We start from the raw sequence: 20,374 nt of genomic DNA, 5'->3' as shown, positions 1-20,374 counted from the left end.
GTTTTAACCTTGTAATACACCGCACAACGTTTGCCAAGATTTGGAGTTGGCAATAGAACTAGTCTGGAGATATTCTGCGATCAGAAAATCGCAGAGTGTATGATGGTCACAAACTCAAACTTGTTTATTAGCTTTAACCTATAATTCTATCTAAACATTATTTTGAGACAATTTTAGAATGCATATAGATTTATTAGTCTTTTAGCAATGAGGCTGCTTGCATTTCTGTTTACAACAACTTGAAAGTCTGGGAGTGTGTGATCCTCAGTCAGTACCATTTACAAAATCAGCAAGGGACTTTTTGCTGGTATTTACTACTTCAGTTGTTGATTGGACTGTAAAAAATGAAGTGTCACACAACAGAATGCAATCGGCTCAACTGCTACATAGCCTTAAATCTGTCAGCAGAGAGAAGCGAGTCATGAAGACAAGTAACATGCATTAAGGAAAAAATCATTTTTGATTTAATTCCAATTTTAAAAACACAAATAGATCTTTATTTTAAAATCTTTCAAACTTTATTGCATTATTTTTAAGAAATCACTCTTCAAATGTGTAAATTCTAGCAAAGACATTCTTGATTTTTCAATATAAATATTCAACATTCAAGTGAAAAAAAATTTCACGTCTTGCATTAAAAAAGACAGTACTTAGCATCACTACATTATGATAAAAGTACAAAACTAAATGTGAAACCTAGCCCACGATATAATGGCAAATCAAAATGTCAAATTATATTAGTTTTAAAAAGCTACATTAAACATCTCTCCTCTTTAAAGTGCTTAATGGATTACTATAACATTTACAGCTCACACAAACATCCCACATTCTGACTTACAGAATACTTTTTAAATTATCCATATTATTACCACAACTACACAATGCACATTGGCCACTGTACATATTTATGAGATTCAAAGGTGGCAAATGCGAATGATTGTCTCCGAGATCAATCTGATCCAGCTAAACACACCATCTGTTTTATTCAACCCTAAATCCCTAAAAGGGACAACACAGCAAATCAGACAAAGAGGTAAAGGAGCAGGTGGTTGGTCATGCTGTGACGGGGATGAACGGAAGACTCCTGTAAAGCTTACAATTAGGACAGCTTGAACAATGGAGTGTCTCTTCTGTAGTGTTTGATCAGTGTAATACTGACATACCATCAGATGGGGCTGTTCTCGTCTCTGACCAACGAGATGACACTGCAGTCTGTGGAACAATTACGCAACCGTGACTTTGGCAGCATCTCAGCACGGCCTCTGCAGAGACAGAAAACGCATATCAGCTCCATTAACACAGAAAAGAATATCCAGCTATTATTGTAGCATTTAAATATGCCATTTATTTTGGTCAGAGAATATATTTCTTCTATGCATATTTCTAGGACTGTCTCCTTATCAGTGACTCAGTGGTGTGGCTAGATCTGCTCTAATGATGCAAATCAAAGGCAACCATGGGTAAACCTCAAACCACACATTGATCCAGACGGTGTCAAAGCTCAGCTGACATTATGTTCCACAAGTAACTTGCAACCACAGATGTCAGTAAAAATCTGGTGTTTAAAATCTGTCCCGCTTTGAATTTGTGAACAGTTATTTCATATAATGAAATATATATATATACACACACACACACACACACACACACACTTTTTTTGCATATGATGTTAAAATTACAACCATATATTTACATGGATTTAATACAATAAATTTGTTACAAGACATTTTATTTTCTGAGAATAATCTAAAGAAAAGTATCAGATTAATCCATTTGTCAAAATAATTATGATTTACAAAATCAGGAACTGATTGAACTCATGTGCTGCAAAATCCTGAGATGACGAGGCAAACTTTCAGTTGAAGTTGAAGTAGATTTTACATAGAATTTTGCTGTAAAACAGTGTTTTGCACTTAAAATTCAATAAACATGGAGTATCTTTTGATTTTGACAAACTATCTGTATTGTATATTTCTTCAATAACAATAAATAAAAAAATCAGTAAACATGAAATAAACATGAAATTTTATTTTAGCTAGTTTTCAAGGCAAATTTTTTTCCTTTTCATATTGTGTAACTTGATGTACTAAAATACCTAAAACTATACGGACAACATCTCCAGGACGCTGCGCTCCATTTGACTAGTAAGCAATTCTTCAAATAGTTGCAACGATGGCTTTTGTTCTGCACATTTAAACGATAGTACTGGTGCTGTTCAATCTATAAAGACTGTGTCTGTTCCTCGAATAGTGAGGTCAAAACAAATTTAATGCAGGATCTAGAAAAAATCTAATCGTGATTAAACCAGAAAAATGCACAATAAATGAACAAAAACAATTTTTAAAGCTTGGGCTCATAAACATTATATCACAAATACGCATTTTGAGTGGGGTGCCACATTCAAAAATAGCGTTCTGGGGGGTAAATGTCACATTATTTGTGTCCTTCGACCTGCGGACATGAAAAACAACCCGTGGCAACGGTGTTAAAAGAGCCACTGACTGGGAAAAAGATTTTGTGTTTTGTAACATTTGCACATATTGCATTTTATTCCTTTTTAAATTGCTTTGTTTATTACATAGGAACTACTGAACACATTTATAGGTTTATTTTGAAGTACAAAGCCCTATAATAATAATAATGTCTCATTGGGAAATCAAAAGTTCACCACACTTGTGTTTTCATATCCCCCTTAAAAGTGCAAGTAATGAGACAATTGCTTTGGCTTCAAATGAGCGTAACATGTAGAATTTAGTGTTCATCCTAATTTTTGCAGCCTGACAACAGTGGTCTTTTACCTCTTATATGAGGGTAAATACATGGCAGAATTTCTATTTTTAGAGAATAATTTGTGGCATGTGAGAGTACCTGCTCTCTGGGATGAGGTGTAGCTGGCGGTAGAGGTCAGCAGTTGAGGGCATCTTGACTGGGGCAGCTTTAGGAGTGGAGAACACTGTGTAGGACTGAGACTTGGCCAGAAGAGGTGGAGTGGACAGCAGTTTGGCCTCGGGTTCTGCACCTACAGACACGCACACAAAATAAAGAGTTTCACAAACAAAAATGTAATGCATCTGAAGAAGCAGATCTCCCTTCATTCGCAAAATCAATCAATGTATGTAGTGTCAGATGTGGGATGTTTTGTTAGGTCTCAGGGATACTCACTGACTGATAATGCACTGTGAGGTTCGGACAATGCAGGTCTTTTGCGGTCTACAAATGGAGTCATGTTCAAAAACTGGGTCTTCAGCCATGCAGCTCGATCTTCTTCAAAGGATTTCCTCTATAGAAAGAAGAAACAAACAGGTATTGGGGCATCTGCTATGGTAAAAACTAGAGTGCATTTATAGGTTTGATAACTACCATGCACGTTCTTTGATTTGACTGGCAAGACGGCTGCTTACTTCGAGCAAAGTTTCATGGTGTGTCGAGCCTTCTCAGTGTTGTAAATATATCGATTTTGATGCGCTCAAAGTTATGCCCCTAGTATTCCCATTCACCGAACATTGAAAACAAAACGAAATCACGGTCAATCTCAAAAACGGCTCGTTTGTCGTAATTACGCTTTTAGATATATGTTTGTCTCTTTTACAGTAAAAAAAAACAGCCCAGGTTGCATTTTGGCAATAGTTATCCTTTAAGGTTTCAAATAAGTTTTTGGAGAATACAATGTCAAAATTTTGAAGAATTATGTTACATTGTCATTCAGTGTAACACAATATTTATGTAAAAATTCAAACAACATGCTTGACTTGTGCGTATTAAAATATGAAAATGAATAAGGGAGCATATTAAATTTTATTGTGTTTTAAATGAGTAAAAAAGTATTAATGACAAATGGGCAAAACTTAGGAAAGTGGCAAATTTTAAAAATGTAGAATTACAACTAATTAGTATTTAAGATGAAAGTAATTCATCTTTTAATATGTCGAATAGATTTTTGTTGTAAATATGTCTGACAAGATTGTTACATTGAATTACATTTTAGTGGGTGTCTTCTGTAAATTAGGGAAAAAGGTATGATATGCATTTTTTGCTCAGAAAAATAACAACAAAAATGCAATGAAATTAAACAAAACATTTGATTATTATAATTTTTTTTAGAAAAAACAACAATTTAAAACAGTAATACACTTACAGTATATGCTTAAACCGTTTTACATCTTTGACTCATATATAGTGAAATACTACAATTAAAAATAACTGATTTCTAATGGAATATTTAAGTAATTTATTACTGTGATGCAAAGCGAATTTGGTCACACAATCCTTCAGAAATTCTAATATGGAAATTTAGCTTTTATTACTCCTTATAAAGGCATGGTGCTTGTTTATGGTTAATGTACTTCAAGCAAATTCAAAGAACAAACTTGTGTAACATCTTACAAAACAAAATCTGGCCAAAATGTGTTTGAGGTCACTTTAAATTTCATCTGAATTAAACTGTTTGAAATGTTTTTTAAAAAAAGATATGTGTATGTATATAGTACCTCGTGTCCCAGACGAATAGCAGCTTCAGTGAAATTCTTCCTCTCACGTTCAAAGTTCCTCTTCTGCTCATTGAAGAGTCTCCACTCCTCCTTGAGCCGCTCTTTCTCCTCCAGCGTGTAGCAGTCGTTCAGCAGAGCTGCCGTCTCCTCGTCACACGGTGAGCTCAGCTGCTGCTGGAAACACAAACCTCACTCAATACAGCCACATGTCTACAGGCTTTCTGCAAGCTTGATGAAGGAAAATCCAAGACCATTTTCAAGTCAATTTAAGTAAATTTAATTGAAACACTGCAGGTGAATAGGGTAAAAAAAACAAAAACAAAAAAAACTAATAGTTATCTTACTTACTCAGTTGATTGATTACATTGATAATTGCAAACATTTTTTGTATTACAAGTTTTCTAAAATGTTAGGTTGAAATATGCAATTGAGGCATTGTTTAATGAAATATGCGCTAATTTGCATACAGTTCTAGTACAAAAAATTTAAACACTGGATGAAGTCAGTTTCATAATTCTTTAATTTTTGAGAGTCAAAAGTTTTTACAGAAGGAATTTTGGGTCTCATTTCGTCACGATATAATTCAGAACAGACAGTAAACACTATTTTTTACCATTTTTGTTGAATAAAATGCATAAAATCCTTTTGTAAAAACCTTCAGGATATAGACAGGAATAAAAATGTAAGGTTTGGTGTGTGTAAGTGCTACTGAAGTGGAGATTTATGGCTCAGTGCAGGAGAAAAAACTCATTTTGAGAAGATATGCATTGTAACTAAAATCTATCGACACAAATAGAGAAAGTGCTATAAAAGAAACAGTGTTTTTGTATGTTTTCTTTCCACTAGTCTGAAAAAAACTCTTTATAAAAAAATAAAAAAAACTAAAAGCCCAAACTTGATAGGTGCATGAAAAAGCAGCATGTATATTGTCCAAATAAATGATAAATTAACTGTATTTAAGAGTACTTCAAAATTTGGAAACACAAACATCCATTCAATATAACAAAAATAATAGCTATAGGAATATATATCCCACTGCAAAAAATGATATTCTTCCTCTGTATTTTTGTTGTTTTTCACAGCAAATGTCTAAAGATTCCTAAATCAACATGCAAAATGACATGTCTTGATTTTTTTGAGAAACGTATCAAAATTAAATTAATTTATGGCAAAAAAGGACAAATACAAGTATCTGCCAAATCGCTCAGCAAAATCAATTTAATTCAAAGGGAAAACAAGTTTTCATTTCCTGCAGACAGATATTTGTTCTTAAGCAGAAACTTATTGTTTTGTTCAATTTCTCAAAGACTCAATCTCTTCATCAAGTTTATCTAAATGTAGGGATGTTTAGATATATTTGTATTGAAACACAAGACAAAAATACTGACAAAGATCTTATTTTTGTGAAGTGTGTGCAACATTTAATAAGTATACTTAATTCAATTTTGGACCTTTTTAGGATTTAATTTATGAAAGGGCAATTTAAGGCTCTTAAGACCTGGAGAAATTCCAAACACATTATATGATCTACATTTTAGACACCAAATTAGATATTCACACTGCAAACAATGCTTTTCTAGCTTAGATTTTTTGTCCTGTTTCCAGCCAAAATATCTGAAAATTCTTAAATCAAGAAGGATTTTCTAGATTAGTAAAAATTATTTTCTTGATTTTAGTAAAAACAAGTCAAAATTAAGTGAGTTTTTGCTTAAAACAAGCAAAAATAATCTGCCAATGGGGTAAGAAAAAAAATCTTATTTCAAGCAGACAACTAGATTATTTTTCTTACCCCATTGGCAGATTATTTTGCTTGTTCTAAGCAAAAACTCACCTAATTTTGACTTGTTTTTACTAAAAACAAGACAATAATTTTTACTTGTCTAGAAAATTTTTCCTGATTCAAGAATTTTTAGATATTTTTTTAGATATTTTTGCTGGAAACATGACAAAAAAATCTAAGTAAGAAAAGCATTTTTTGCAGTGCATAAACAAAGGATCCATAACTCACCACACATTATTTATTAAGAGAGGTAACTAGGTTTAAAAAGAAAATACATGCACAGCCTGTTTGAGTCCACTGACCAAATGTGACCCTGGACCACAAAACCAGTCATAAGTGTACATTTATTTAAATAAAAAAAATTTAAACTGAATAAATAAGCTTTTCTATGGTGTGTGTTATGATAGGACAATATTTGGCTGAGATACAACTATTTGAAAAATCTGAAAAATATTTAGAAAATCGCCTTTAAAGTTGTCCAAATGAAGTTCTTACTTAGGAATGCATATTACTAATCAAAAATTAAGTTTTGATATATTTGTGGTAGAAATTTTACTATATATCTTCATGGAACATGAGCTTTACATTTTGACCCATACAATGTTTTTTTGGCTATTAATATACCCATGCAGGGTAGGTTTTGTGGTCCAGGATCACAAATCTGATATTGGAAGTGATGTTTTCAGTGCATGTGCACTACCTACAGTAGTAGGGGACACCTTTAAGAGTGTTAAAACACCATGCTGCTGATGAAAACATGTTTTGCACTATCCACAAGATGGCGCAGAATGTGGAAAAGTGTGTTAGTGTTTGTTGTGTTCAGACATTCACCTGTAGAAGCTGCTGCTGCATGTGGATGAACTCTTTACACTGCTGTAACTCCATTCTCATCCGCTGCATCTCCTCCTCATTCTCCTTCCTGGACAAAATATCCTCTCCCTCACGCTCCTGACACGCCACCAGCGACGCTGCAACACAAGCAGTGAGATTCATGATCAAGGCCCTTAACAACTCACATCTGTCCAATCGCACTACTTTGTTATTCTGTCCCTGCATGTAGACAAACTGCACCTCCAAAAACTGAACCATGCATTTTCCTGTGCCAGATCAAACTATTAGAAACGCATGGCTGAAGTGCCAGAGCAACTGAATGGGAATGTTTTCATTTGATCATCTCATTTCACAACAGACTCATGTAACACTTTAGACTAGGGAACACATATTCACTATCAAGAGTTTTCCCTGAATAAATTCCAAATTTCCTGCTTATTGGTAGTAAGATAGTAGGTACTGCGCATGGCTAAGGGAACTAGAATATGGTCATGCGTTAATATGTGCGTAAGTACTAATAAACAGCAAATATGCATGATTCTTTTCTTAAATATCTTCAACGTGCTACTGGTTTTTCCTCTATCTTCTATTGAAAGCAGCAGTGCCAAGTATTTTGTCTTCTGAGGCAATCAGTGTGGCTGCATTGGTGCATTTTAATCTAAATCAGGCTCAAACATACAAGACCCTGTGATGGAATAAAAATGAAGAATGCAATTTTTTTTTTTAATGCAATATACTTGGGTAACCTCTAGAAATATAATATAAAGATCTGAAAATGCATTTCATGACCCGTTTATGAATAAAAGCAACAGTCATGCGTTGTACCTTGGCTGTCGAGTCTCTCCATGTGGCTCTTGAGCTTCCTCCACTGCAGGCGGATGCTGTTGGTGAGCTGCTCACGGGCCTGTTCACACGACTGCTCCAGCATCTCTCTGCTGGAGTCACCAATCTCCTCCTCACCCTCAGAGACAGCCTGATGATAAAGGGTTAAATCCAAAAATTTAAATATTGTCAATTACTCATGTTGCCTCATGTTGCTCCAAAACCATAAGAATTTGGTTCATCTTCTGTACCTTTACTGAAAGGGATTGTATAAGTAATACAGGTTCACATTACATGATGAACAGACTTTATAAACATTGATCAAAAATATACTAATAAGTTTGATATTTGAGCTTCTGTGTACCATATTTGATGAGCTTCATGTGCAATGATCAATGTTTGGATGTGAATAAAAGTCTAAAACAAATCTGTTCATAACTTTAAAAGACTTGGATTACTTTTATAATCTCTTTATGAACATTTTGTTTTTGTGGAATGGATTTTCAGTGGTGGAACAGAAGTCTTTAATGCTTTATTAAAGATGAACAAAATATTATAGGTTTGAAACAATGACGGTGAGAACAATTTCCCAGAACACTGTTAAAGACATTTTCTGCAGGAGCCTAAAATGGCTAATTAGGTATTAACAAAAAGAACTGTTGTTTCAGTGGTTTCATGTTGACTTACAACATTTATCAAGTTGACACTGTTGCTGAAACATGCAACACAATTTACAACTAAATATCAATGGACCTTTCATACATTTCCAAGTTTCTCATAGCCAAAGTCGTCATGGTTGGGTAAAATCTGAGAGCAATGAATGAGCAATGCCAGTGAATGTTCCACAAATATACTTTTTGCATTCACATTTGCTCAAATAACAAAAGAAAAAACAGCAATAGTGTTTTCACGACTTTCAATCAGAGGGAAAAAATTAAGAGAGAGTCTTATATGGGCAGTCAGAAGAAGAAATGCTGTTAAAATTACTGTCCCTCCCATAGATGCTTCATTAGAAACACCCTCGCATTAGTGTTAACTAGTTTTTGTAACTTGATGAAAAGGTTATATACAAAGTATAGTGTCATAAATATACATACATTAAAAAAAAAGTGAAAACATGAAAAAATGTGACCCTGGACCACAAAACCAGTCATAAGGTTAAATTTTACAAAACTGAGATGTATGCATCATATGAAAGTTCAATAAATAAGCTTTCTATTGACATGTGGTTTGTTAGGACAGGACAATATTTGGCCGAGATACATCTATTTGAAGATCTGGAATCTGAGGGTGCAAAAAAATCAAAATACTGAGAAAATAACTTTTAAAGTTCTCCAAATTAAGTTCTTAACAATGCATATTACTAATCAAAAATTACATTTTGATATATTTATAGTAGGAATTTTGCAAAAAATCTTCATGGAACATTTTTTTTTATTCAATTTCCTAATGATTTTTGGCATAAAAGAAAAATCAACAATTTTGACCCATACAATGTATTTTTGGCTATTGCTACAAATATACCCCAGCGACTTAAGACTGGTTTTGTGGTCCAGGGTCACAAATGACAAGGATTTATGATGACTGTTAAAACGTGCCATCACAGTCTTGTCTTGTGCATATACAGAGTGTGTGAGGAGACATCAGACCTGCTCTAGGCTGTCATCTGCTGGCTCTGTTTTGACGGAGTGTTTCTTTGGGCTCAGAATGGCGATCATGTCCTTCTTCATGTGCTGCAACACTTTTTTCAGCTCAGAGTTCTCCAGCATCATAGATCTCTGCCGCGTCTCGTAGTCACTCAGCAGAGCCCTGTACATCTCACCCTCATGTCTGACAACACAACAGCAAATGTTTTACACTGGGTTTCATTGTCAAATGTAATGTCAAAAACCCCTACATGAGCACACAATGCAACTGTACCTGGCCTCCATCTTGCCCGTCTTCCAAAGACCTCTCTTGCCATCTGACCTTCCCACATAGTTTGACATTTCAATGGCTGAACACATATGAACACAGAAAAGAGGAATATTGTAACCTTGTACAGACTGTTCAAATCTTTCTGATAGCATTAGTTTTACTTGGAATTTTTAAAGTCTAATTACAAAAAAAATGAACAAAACAAAAAAGGAGCACATAAATCTGATTGCTTCATCTAAAAGCATTATAATTGATTGCTCACAGAGTTTCTTGTCTCTCTTGTCCATGAGCAGCTGGTTGAGACGCTCCTTCAGTTTGGTGCACTCTCTTTCTTTACGCTTGGTGTCATGGTTGTACTGCGTGGCACGACTAGAGATGATGCTCTGCAGTTTCTGTACCTGTGCAAGAATAATTACACATTGGATATTCTGCATAATAATCATACAGCACCCTTACTACACAGTACACTATCACCGTTTCACAGAAAGGGCTTAAACCTAGTGCTAGACTGAAATGTAAGTCTGAGCTATTTCAACTGAGAGAAACTTGCACTGACTGATCTTAAAATTTATCAGTGGCATTGATTTGTCTCAAGATCCACATCAGTAGTGTTTTTTTCTAAGGCACTAAATACTTTAATGTCCTAATTGAACTATGGACTAATCCTTGTTTAGTCTAAGCCCTGTCTGTGAAACCAGGCCCATGTATACTTAACATTACATACAGGTGCTGGTCATATAATTAGAATATCTTCAAAAAGTTGATTTCACTAATTCCATTCAAGAAGTGAAACTTGTATAGACAGACTGAGATATTTCAAGTGTTTATAATGAAAACTAACAACTAATGAAAACCCAATTCAGTATCTCATAAAATTAGAATATTGTGAAAAGGTTCAGTATTGAAGACACCTGGTGCCACACTCTAATCAGCCAATTAACTCAAAACACCTGCAAATGCCTTTAAATGGTCTCTCAGTCTAGTTCTGTAGGCTACACAATCATGGGGAAGACTGCTGATTTGACAGTTGTCCAAAAGACGACCATTGACACCTTGCACAAGGAGGACAAGACACAAAAGGTAATTGCAAAAGAGGCTGGCTGTTCACAGAGCTCTGTGTCCAAGCACATTAATAGAGAAAAAAAAAGTGTACAAGCAATAGGGATAACCGCTCCCTGGAGAGAATTGTGAAACAAAACCCATTCAAAAATGTGGGAGATTCACAAAGAGTGGACTGCAGCTGGAGTCAGTGCTTCAAGAACCACTACGCACAGATGTGTGCAAGACATGGGTTTCAGCTGTCGCAATCCTTGTGTCAAGCCACTCTTGAACAACAGACAGCGTCAGAAGCATCTCACCTGGGCTAAAGACAAAAAGGACTGGACTGCTGCTGATTGGTCCAAAGTTATGTTCTCTGACGAAAGGAAATGCAAAATTTACTTTGGTAATCAGGCTCCCAGAGTGACTCATTTGTGAACCAGACATCACTCCGGACCATTTACCTGAGGTTTGGATTACAGGTAATAATGCTATAAATTATGTTCAGTTTCATACACAGACTGATCATTCTGCTTCATAAGACCTCAATATAGTCAGGAACCATGGGTATTAATTTTGTGTTGCCTGATCTGCTTTTTAGACTATTAAAATGATGGTAACCATTGACTTGCATTTTATGATTCACCAAAGACCAGAGTTTCAGCTAAAAATCTCCTTTAGGCCGCGTTCACACTTGGCGTCTTTTTTCAAACTGCCAGCGTCTGTTTTACATTCTATTCCTATGGAGTAAACCGTCTTTTCAAAAAAGCCCTGAGCGCTTTTTTAAACGCCACCGCCGGCGTCTTTTTCTGCAGCTCAGAGCGTCTTTTTAAGTTGAAAAAAGTTGAACTTTTTTGAAGAAAACGCCCTACGTCAAGCGCTTTTTTGACAGCTGACCAATGACAAGCGAGTAGCGGGACCTATCGTTTCCATAACAACAAAAACAACAAGAAAAAAAAGTTGCCGGTAAATAAACTTATCGTACTAGTTTCGGAGCACAAGGAGTTGTATGATATGAGTAAACAACTCTATCATAATACACATCACAAAGAGGCTCTTTCTCGACATTCCTTCACCACACAGCACTACGCTACTGTTGCAGCTGTTGTCATAGCAACTAAAGACGCACTCGGCTGCTTTTTGTAACAGAACGCTGCCAGCTTCTTTTTTTACTAAAAAAACGCCCTAGTCAACTTTTTCTTGTCAAAAAAGACGCCAAGTGTGAACGCGGCCTAATTACTGTCCTACTGAAAAAAAAAAAATATTAGCACATTTTCTTTTTTGGGTGAACTATGCCTTTAAGTGAGTGGCGAGTAGGGGGTGCTGTCTGGGACACTTTCAGGACAGATAGCGTTTCCACTGCAAAAATTACTGGTCACTATTGGCTTAAACACCAAAGATCATGACATCCTTTTGGTTGACCTTCGTTACCACTTTACGTTAACAAAGATGTGTTATATAACCCACAGGGCTCATTTTAGGTCTGGCTTTGTCAGCCAGGTTACATATAGACACAGTGGACACATATGGTGGGAAATACTTTGCCATTTTACATTAAGAAACAAAACTGTAGTTTAGTTGCAAGAAAACACTGGACCAAAAGCACACTAGAAAATATAGGGCAACGTAAGGAGTTGCAGTTGTCATGCCTGTCGGACCATGTGAATTGAGTTTCTCTTACTTCCTCTTTCTCAGACTTGAGGCAGTTCTGTAAGGTTTTGATCTTCAGCTGTAGCTGTCGTTCACCTTCATGCAGACCTGAGTTCTCTCTTCTAGTGTGCTCCAGCTGATCCTGACACACAATTAGGAAATAGCAGAAGAAATTAAGAGTAAAGCTGCGTGCATTTGAGAATCATTTGAGAATTAATGAATAAATAATTCAATTAAAGACCATAGCACTGCGCAAAATAGATTACACTTAGTTAATGATCACATGTGAAATGTGTTACTGGTAAATTAATAAATAAATACATAATATAAACAAACTACTAAAAGGTTACACTCCAGCCTGCAACTAAAAATTCTCAAGTTTGCATAATCTTTAATTGGTAAAAAATGCTACAAAAATAAGTCACCATTAGCAAGGGAAAATCTGAAAGGCTGACAATTTTTTTATTTAAACAAAAAGGAGTACTTTGAGTCTACAGTTGTTGTGCTGCAGATGCTCGAGGTCACTGCCGTTCTTCAGCTGCTGGGTCTCCAGGTCATTTAGGGCTCGCTGAGCTCTCCTCTGCAGCTGCAGTACTTCATAGAGCAGGTTCAAAACCGGCACAGCGCTCAGATTGCCTGATTTAGACTCTAAACTCACTCCAGTCAAGCCCAGCGAACACACCTCCTGAGGAGAAGCAAAAGAAACAACTGATCATCATCTGCATAGACAAGAAGAATTCAGCTATTAACAAGTTATGCAATTATGTTTTGTGTTAGATATTACAATATTTTTTTTAGTAGAGTAACTCAATATGCATGATTGAACAGTGTTGTCATCAGAGTTAAAGGATTACTGCATTCCAAATTTAAAATTTCCTGATAATTGATAACTCACCCAATGTCATCAAAGATGTTAATTTCTTTATTCAGTTGCAAAGAAATTTGTTTTTTTGAGGAACACATTAAAGGATTTTTCTCCATTTAGTGGACTTTAATAGTGCTCAATTTCAGCTGAAGGTTAAAAATGCAGTTTCGATGCAGCTTCAAAGGACTCTACACGATCCCAGCTGAGGAATAAGGGTCTTATTTAGCGAAACGATTGGTTATTTTCTAAAATTATTTTTTACAATTTTTGTACTTTTAACCTCAAATGAATGATAATTTTGATTGAAAGGCCCTTATTCCCCCGTTTAGTGGTTCTCAACCTTTTTTTGCAGAGGGCCACACTATGTCCAAGTTCAAGACTCACGGCCCGCATATTATTTACATATGACGTCATCAACGCTCACTAACCAGATATTATGCATCTAAAATTATTACAATTAGATGTATTATTATCATTAGAGAGTATAATTCTACTTACCATCAATGGGACACCTGATGTTGTCGGGAGCCAACCAATTTGGTGAAATTCGGCTCAAAAGGAGTAACAGCACAATGAAGTTGTAACTGTAAGTTGTAAGACGCGCATGTAAACTGTGTAATTGCATCAGTTCATAGTTGCGTCAGTTCTGCGCATATATGAAAACATGATCACTAAAATGATTTGTGACATTTAATACATTTTAAAAAATGAATCGTGAAACCATTTATTATTTTAATTATTTTTAATTTATTAAAAAAAAAAAAAAAAAAATTTTACGTGGTCAGCATCGCGGGACACATTTGCATTTGAGGGCCGCAGGTTGAGAACCACTGGTTTAGAGCCATGTGAAGCTGCATTTTTAACCTTCAATCGTTGAACACCATTGAAGTCCACTATATGGAGAAAAATCATGGAATGTTTTCCTCAAAAAACTTAATTTCTTTGCAACTGAAGAAAGAACTTCATGAATAGCTTTGGATGACGAGGGTGATTAAATTATCAAAAAAAATTGTGTTACGTTAATATTTAATGCAACACTTAACTATGCAACATTTGATTCCTACACAAAAATGACAAAAAAAAAAAAAAAGTTAAAAGCCAGAGAAATTGCACTGTCCAGCCTGGTCCCTTTTTCCTGCCAAATTTGCATTAGATAAATTACACGTGTCAGCAGCAACTTTTATATATCACATATCTTCTGCAAAATGCACAAAAAAAACCCACAGATAAATGTCTGAATTAACAATTAATTTACAGACATACATCCTAAAAACTAATTCCCTGTTACTGATATGCTGCAAACCAATCAATTTAGGTCAAGGTACTGGCTGCGAGTCAAAGACTTCTAATGGTTGGAAAATGTAATATGGCTGCTCAAACACTTCCAGCTGCTTTACCTCATTTTGGCACAGTTTATAATCTATGAGCAATCCAATCCATTATGAATTTAGATCATTCTTTGTACCTTTTAGTACTTTGTTAAAACCCATCTAAACAAGAACAAACACTGTGAATTCATCTTGGTTATGCATGTAACCCTGGTTCCCAGAGTAAGGAATAAGGTGTTGCGTCATTAGCTGATGCAATGGGAACACTTTCAAGGAGTTATTACAGAGTGATACATGTGGATTTGAGTAATACACGTGGAGTGTCTGCCAGTTTATCAGCCTGTGAAAACATATGCCACAGACTGAGTGAATATGACACCTGTTCAAACAAATAAAACCTGGGAAATAAGAGTGAAGTTAACCCCTAGATTATAAAATCTGTTCAAAGAGTGCCCAACCTGCCACCACACAAATATCCTCTAATATCTAACCCTTGGATAAAGTCTGAGAAGCAACAGCACCTCGTAGTAGAGTGAGCTTGAATGCCAAAAGGTGAAGATGACCCATACACCTCATAAGCAAAAGAAGTTGCATCACTCACACAATGCAACATTCTTTGTTTTGTAGTGGAAATACTCTTCTTGCAGCCACCAAAATATACAACCACCTGATCAGATTTAAACCATTGGTTCATAAGGTCAACATTAACCTGTAACACTCCCACAGGGCAAAGCATGTGCAGTTAGGAGGATCCTGCTCTAAGCTAACAAATCCAACAATGCCCTGTCAGACCTCTGGCAAATCAGACCAATGGTCTTCATTCCCCAGGCCTCAACCTGTACCTTAAAGGGATAGTTCACCCAAAAATGAAAATTAGCCCATTATTTTACTCACCCTCCAGGCATCCCAGTGCCCGGTGAAATAAAGCACCATAAGTTTTTCCCTTAGGTATGACACTTAAGGCATGATTTCCCCTTTCCTATGGGAATGGCTTAAGGGTGTTGCAAATAATGCCTTAAACACTGCCCTTAGTCAAGTGAAACCGTTAAGTGTTGTACAACAGCAAAAAAAAAAAAAAAAAAAGAAAATCGACTGTTGCCATGGACACGTGGTTTGTTAATGCAGATAGCATGGATAAAGAAAAAAAAAAAAAAAAAAAAGCCAAATATGAAAGAGAAGGATCAGATGGAAACGTAAATCGATAATTCACTTAAAATGGAAAACTATGTCATCGTTTACTCATTGAAATTCCAAAACTGGTTAAAGGCTTCCTATAGCGAATCAATGCATTTTGTAAGAAAAATATCCATATTTAAAACATAATAATCACTTTAATCTAGTTTGCGCCAAATGGTCGTCCACAGAACCAGCTCCGGGCGGATGACATTGGCGTCTCATGAAAACCAACGTTTGTTTACAGGACTAAAGGAAGCAAAGTTTCCTGACTTTAGCAAAGGAAATCCAGTCCCCTCTTGGATTATTCAACATTTTTCTTTACAAAACCTAATTTTGTACAACTATTAGAGCAAAAGTACAAAAAAGTGATGGTTACACTTTTTATTATGGATGGATGCAATTTATTGGACTTGTTTTGGACTGATAAATAAACACCCATACCCATGATAAATAAATGCCCATGCCATAATAAAGTTTGGAAGTGCCAGGATCATTTTTAATAAAACTCAGATTGGATTTGTCTGAAAGAAGGAAGTCATATACATCTAGGACGCCTGGAGGGTGAGTAAATAATGGGGTAATTTTCATTTTTGGATGAACTATCCCTTTAAAGTGAAGATCTGTTCTTGGATTCGCCCTCAGCAACAGAAGCTTGTTCTTCATCTAAAGAGGCATCCTGCATAAATGCATTCCCCTTAGCAGTCCACTGATGATGTCCACCCTGATGACCACACGATCATCTCTAATGACTAGAAGCAAATGTCTCAAAGCTAGAACCACCACCATCATCTTCAAGTCATTTATGTGCCACATGAGACGAGCATACCCAATAGGCTGGATGTTTTTCAAAAACTGCACAACACATTTATCATAAATTGCTTTGCAGTGACAGACTTGCCCAAAGGCGTAAACCGCCATTCTTTTTCAGCACTAGAAAACACTGGATGTAGAAACCAGATTCCCTCTAGGGAGGAAGCATTTTCTCTACAGCTTCTTTCCTCTTAAAGGGAGTTCATTTCTCCCATAAAATCTGAGCTTCCTGAGCTTCTGTGGGGAGCAATGAGAGGGGTAGTGCAAAAATTGGATAGTGCACCTAACCCAACAAGAGATATTCAGCAGATGCTGTCATTCTGCCAAATGAACAGAGAGGCATCAAGCGATTTACGGCCGAAGCCTGTAACAGAGGGTCACTCGGGCCCATATGAAAGCAATGCAATTGCCAGACAGTGCAGAGATCGGAGAAAGCCTTCAACATCTCCAGACAGTGCATGAGATATGAGTGTACAAAAACACTCTGTGCCTCTGTCTGTTGCAAGCCTTCCCAAACGGGACATTTAAGCAGCTGAGCATCAGGTAAAACCCGTACCAGAATGTAAGAATGTGCGGGCTGACTCAATACAATGGATTCAGGATGCAAAATGGGTGCACTGCTTCTTAAAGAGAAAGTCATACGAGTTGTAGAAAAATATCTTTTTTTGCAGTTTGTAACGTAGCTATCCTTCAATGTAAACAGTCTGCAAAGCTGTTAATCAAAAAGTGCATAAATAAAGATATTGTCTCTCAAAAGAACAAGTCAACTCTGAACGGAGTTGAGCACATTTTCAATTAAGTGCTCAAAATATTTTTTTTTTCTGCTAATATGTATGGCTAGAGCAACTTTAGGTTTCTAGGTAAACCAAGATACAGAAATAGTTCTGACAGTTCGCTGTGAACCAACTATTTCCTAATAATTTTCCTTAATAATTAAGGAAGCTAATGGGGATCCAAATAAATAAACAAATAAACAAACAAGTTGAGTCATAATAAAAAAAGTGAAATGACACAGGGAATAAGTATTGAACACACTTTTTTAAATACTTTGTAGAAAAGCCTTTGTTGGTGATTATAGCTTCTAGACGCCTCTTGTATGGAGACACCAGTCGTCTGCATTGCTCAGGAGTGATTCTGGCCCATTCTTCCACACAAACGCTCTTTAAATCTTGAAGGTTCCTTGGGCCTCTGTTATGAACTTTGATCTTCAGTTCTCTCCATAGATTTTTGGTCAGGTGATTGACTGGGCCATTCAAGCAACTTGATTTTCTTTCTTTGAAACCACTTCATTGTTTCCTTGGCCTTGTGTTTGGGATCATTGTCTTGCTGTCCATCCTCTTTTCATTTTCAGCTTTCTGGTAGATGGCAGCAGATTTTTATCCAGAATGTCCCGGTACCTTTCTCCATTCATCCTGCCTTCAACAATATGAAGTCTGCCAGTACCCCCCCTGCTGAAAAGCAGCCCCAAACCATGATGCTTCCACCTCCAAACTTAACTGTTGGTATGGTGTTCTTGGGGTGGTTGGCAGTGCCATTTCTTCTCCAAACATGGCATGTAGAATGACTGACAAATTTCAAATTTGCTTTCATCTGACCATACTTTAGTCTCCCAATAATCCACAGGCTTTCCCAAATGCTGTTTCGCAAACTTTAACTGAGCCTCAACCTGCTTTTTGTTCAGCAATGGAGTCTTGCGTGGTGAGCGTGCATGGATGCCATGGCGGTTCAGTGCATTGCTTATAGTTATCTTTCAAACAACAGTACCTACTGAAGCAAGGTCTTGCTGAAGTTCTCGGCTCCTCGGACAGGGATCTTACGTGGAGCACCTGATCGTGGCCGGTTTATGGTGAACTGATGCTCTTTCCATTTCCGGATAGTGGCCCCCACAGTGCTCACAGGAACATTCAGCATTCTGGAAATGCACCTATAACCATTCCCATCAAAATTCTTTTCAACAATATGATTACAAAGATCTTGAGAGAGTTCTTTGCTTTGCTGTGCCTTCTGGGTAATGAGAAGCCTTTATAGGCCATCAATTAGGACTAAAGCAGCTGATATCAATTAGTACTGATAGGGGGCAGGGTTTCTCTCTCAATACTGACAGATTTCAGGTGATCTCCTGGCTTTCTATGTCATTTTGCACCTTGTTATCTTCATGTGTTCAATACTTATTCCCCGTGTCATTTCACTTTATTTATTATGACTCAACTTGTATACTTAAATGTTCTGATTTATTTGAATGAATTCAATATTTGGCTTGATGGCTACTAATTTTGTGTCAATAGCCCACTTAGAAAAACCCTTACTGATAGAAATGCTGATGTGTCAAATACTTATTTTCCCCGCTGTATGGAACAGAGGGGTTAACAGACCTTAAGCTGAGAACTGCTTCAAACACAATGTTTCAAAATCATTGCAAAATGACTCTTAATATTAAATGTATATATTTAGAGAAAATTACAATGTTTTCTGACCTTACATACATTTAAACCTGTTGTAGGGACACAATATTAGAACACTTTAAAATACCATATGACCCGCTCTTTAAAAGAACATCCTGATAAATTTCTGCGCTCCTGAGGCATTGATTTGTGGAACGAAAACAAAAAGGTCAGGCTCATGAACCGGAGCCATGAAGGATGGACGATTTTCCTTTTCATTGTAAAGTTTTATTGCGTTGAGATATATTCAAAGAGCCATTAAGTATGGCTTGAGCATGAGAAAGACCCAAACTCTTAACACACTTATGTGGGCTTCAGGTTCACACAGGCTTCAGACAATTGTCACACCTGGAGGGTGTTCCCATAGGTTCACTAAAAGACAGGAACATTACTCTAAAAAATCTTAAGAGCTAGAATTACAGCGCCTTAGAGGTATAAGTACATCTGTCCTGTTCCTCAAATCTTTCCAACAAGGACTGAAGCAGCAGATCTGCTGTTCATTTGAAGTTACATGTGCATGTCCACAAGAAATGGAGCCTTGCAGGTACAAGGTGAATGCTGTAAAAAAGCTACTCTTTGCTTTGCATTTACAAACATTATACATGCTGTTACTTCATTTTTCCATCACCAATCCCAATCATTAGATGAAATACAACAGTAATAGTATAACCACTGAAAACACACATCTCACACGTGAGCAATACTTTCAAACTGTCCTTGTAGTGTACCTGATTGATATATGCAATGCACTGCGATATGTTCTCCTCAGTGCAGAACGCACTTAACACGCTGTAAGAGTTTTTGGGTAGAGCCATGGTGGAATGCAGTGAATGGTGCACGTTTTGCCTGGAGGGTGACATGCTGATCCCAGAAATACTGGAAAGCTCTTTGGTGTCTGTACAGAAAACAAAAGAAAAGGCAGAGCCTGTTATTAAATCCTGTCGAAACTAGACACGTCTAACATGACTGTTTTAACATGATGCCGTATAGCTGCAAAATAGCAAACCTGGGAGAGTTTAAGTTGAGGAAAAGCTTTCAAATAACAATAATAAATAAATGAATACTTCATGTAGCAGTGTTGCCAAGATTTTGATAATGCAAACTGTCTGAAGCTTTTAATAGCATTTAAAATGGTTTGATGACAGGGTTCATATGGATACTGTAAAGTGAAATTAGAACTGTAAAGTTTTAGAACTGTACTGTTTTCTACTGTTTAAGAAAAAAAAAAG

General features: G+C 36.4%; 1 protein-coding gene across 1 annotated transcript in view; it reads right to left on the bottom strand.

The window, feature by feature from the left end:
* Positions 1-495: 495 nt before the first annotated feature.
* Positions 496-20,374, bottom strand: part of LOC141344309 (afadin- and alpha-actinin-binding protein-like) — a 27,041-nt gene continuing 7,162 nt past the window's right edge. Inside the window, exons 3-14 of the mRNA XM_073849168.1 lie at positions 19,874-20,040; positions 13,010-13,210; positions 12,557-12,667; positions 10,100-10,235; positions 9,841-9,916; positions 9,570-9,750; positions 7,924-8,071; positions 7,099-7,235; positions 4,488-4,661; positions 3,163-3,280; positions 2,869-3,019; positions 496-1,262 (exon numbers count right to left, since the gene is read on the bottom strand). Coding sequence (XP_073705269.1) covers positions 1,166-1,262; positions 2,869-3,019; positions 3,163-3,280; positions 4,488-4,661; positions 7,099-7,235; positions 7,924-8,071; positions 9,570-9,750; positions 9,841-9,916; positions 10,100-10,235; positions 12,557-12,667; positions 13,010-13,210; positions 19,874-20,040 — 1,697 coding nt within the window. The 3' untranslated portion in view covers positions 496-1,165. The remainder of the gene's footprint in view (positions 1,263-2,868; positions 3,020-3,162; positions 3,281-4,487; positions 4,662-7,098; positions 7,236-7,923; positions 8,072-9,569; positions 9,751-9,840; positions 9,917-10,099; positions 10,236-12,556; positions 12,668-13,009; positions 13,211-19,873; positions 20,041-20,374) is intronic.

Source organism: Garra rufa, chromosome 10 (genome assembly GCF_049309525.1).
Source record: "Garra rufa chromosome 10, GarRuf1.0, whole genome shotgun sequence".
NCBI classification, from domain to species: Eukaryota; Metazoa; Chordata; class Actinopteri; order Cypriniformes; family Cyprinidae; genus Garra; species Garra rufa.
The sequence above is the reverse complement of the archived record's forward strand: the minus strand, read 5'-3'. Positions and strand labels throughout refer to the sequence as shown.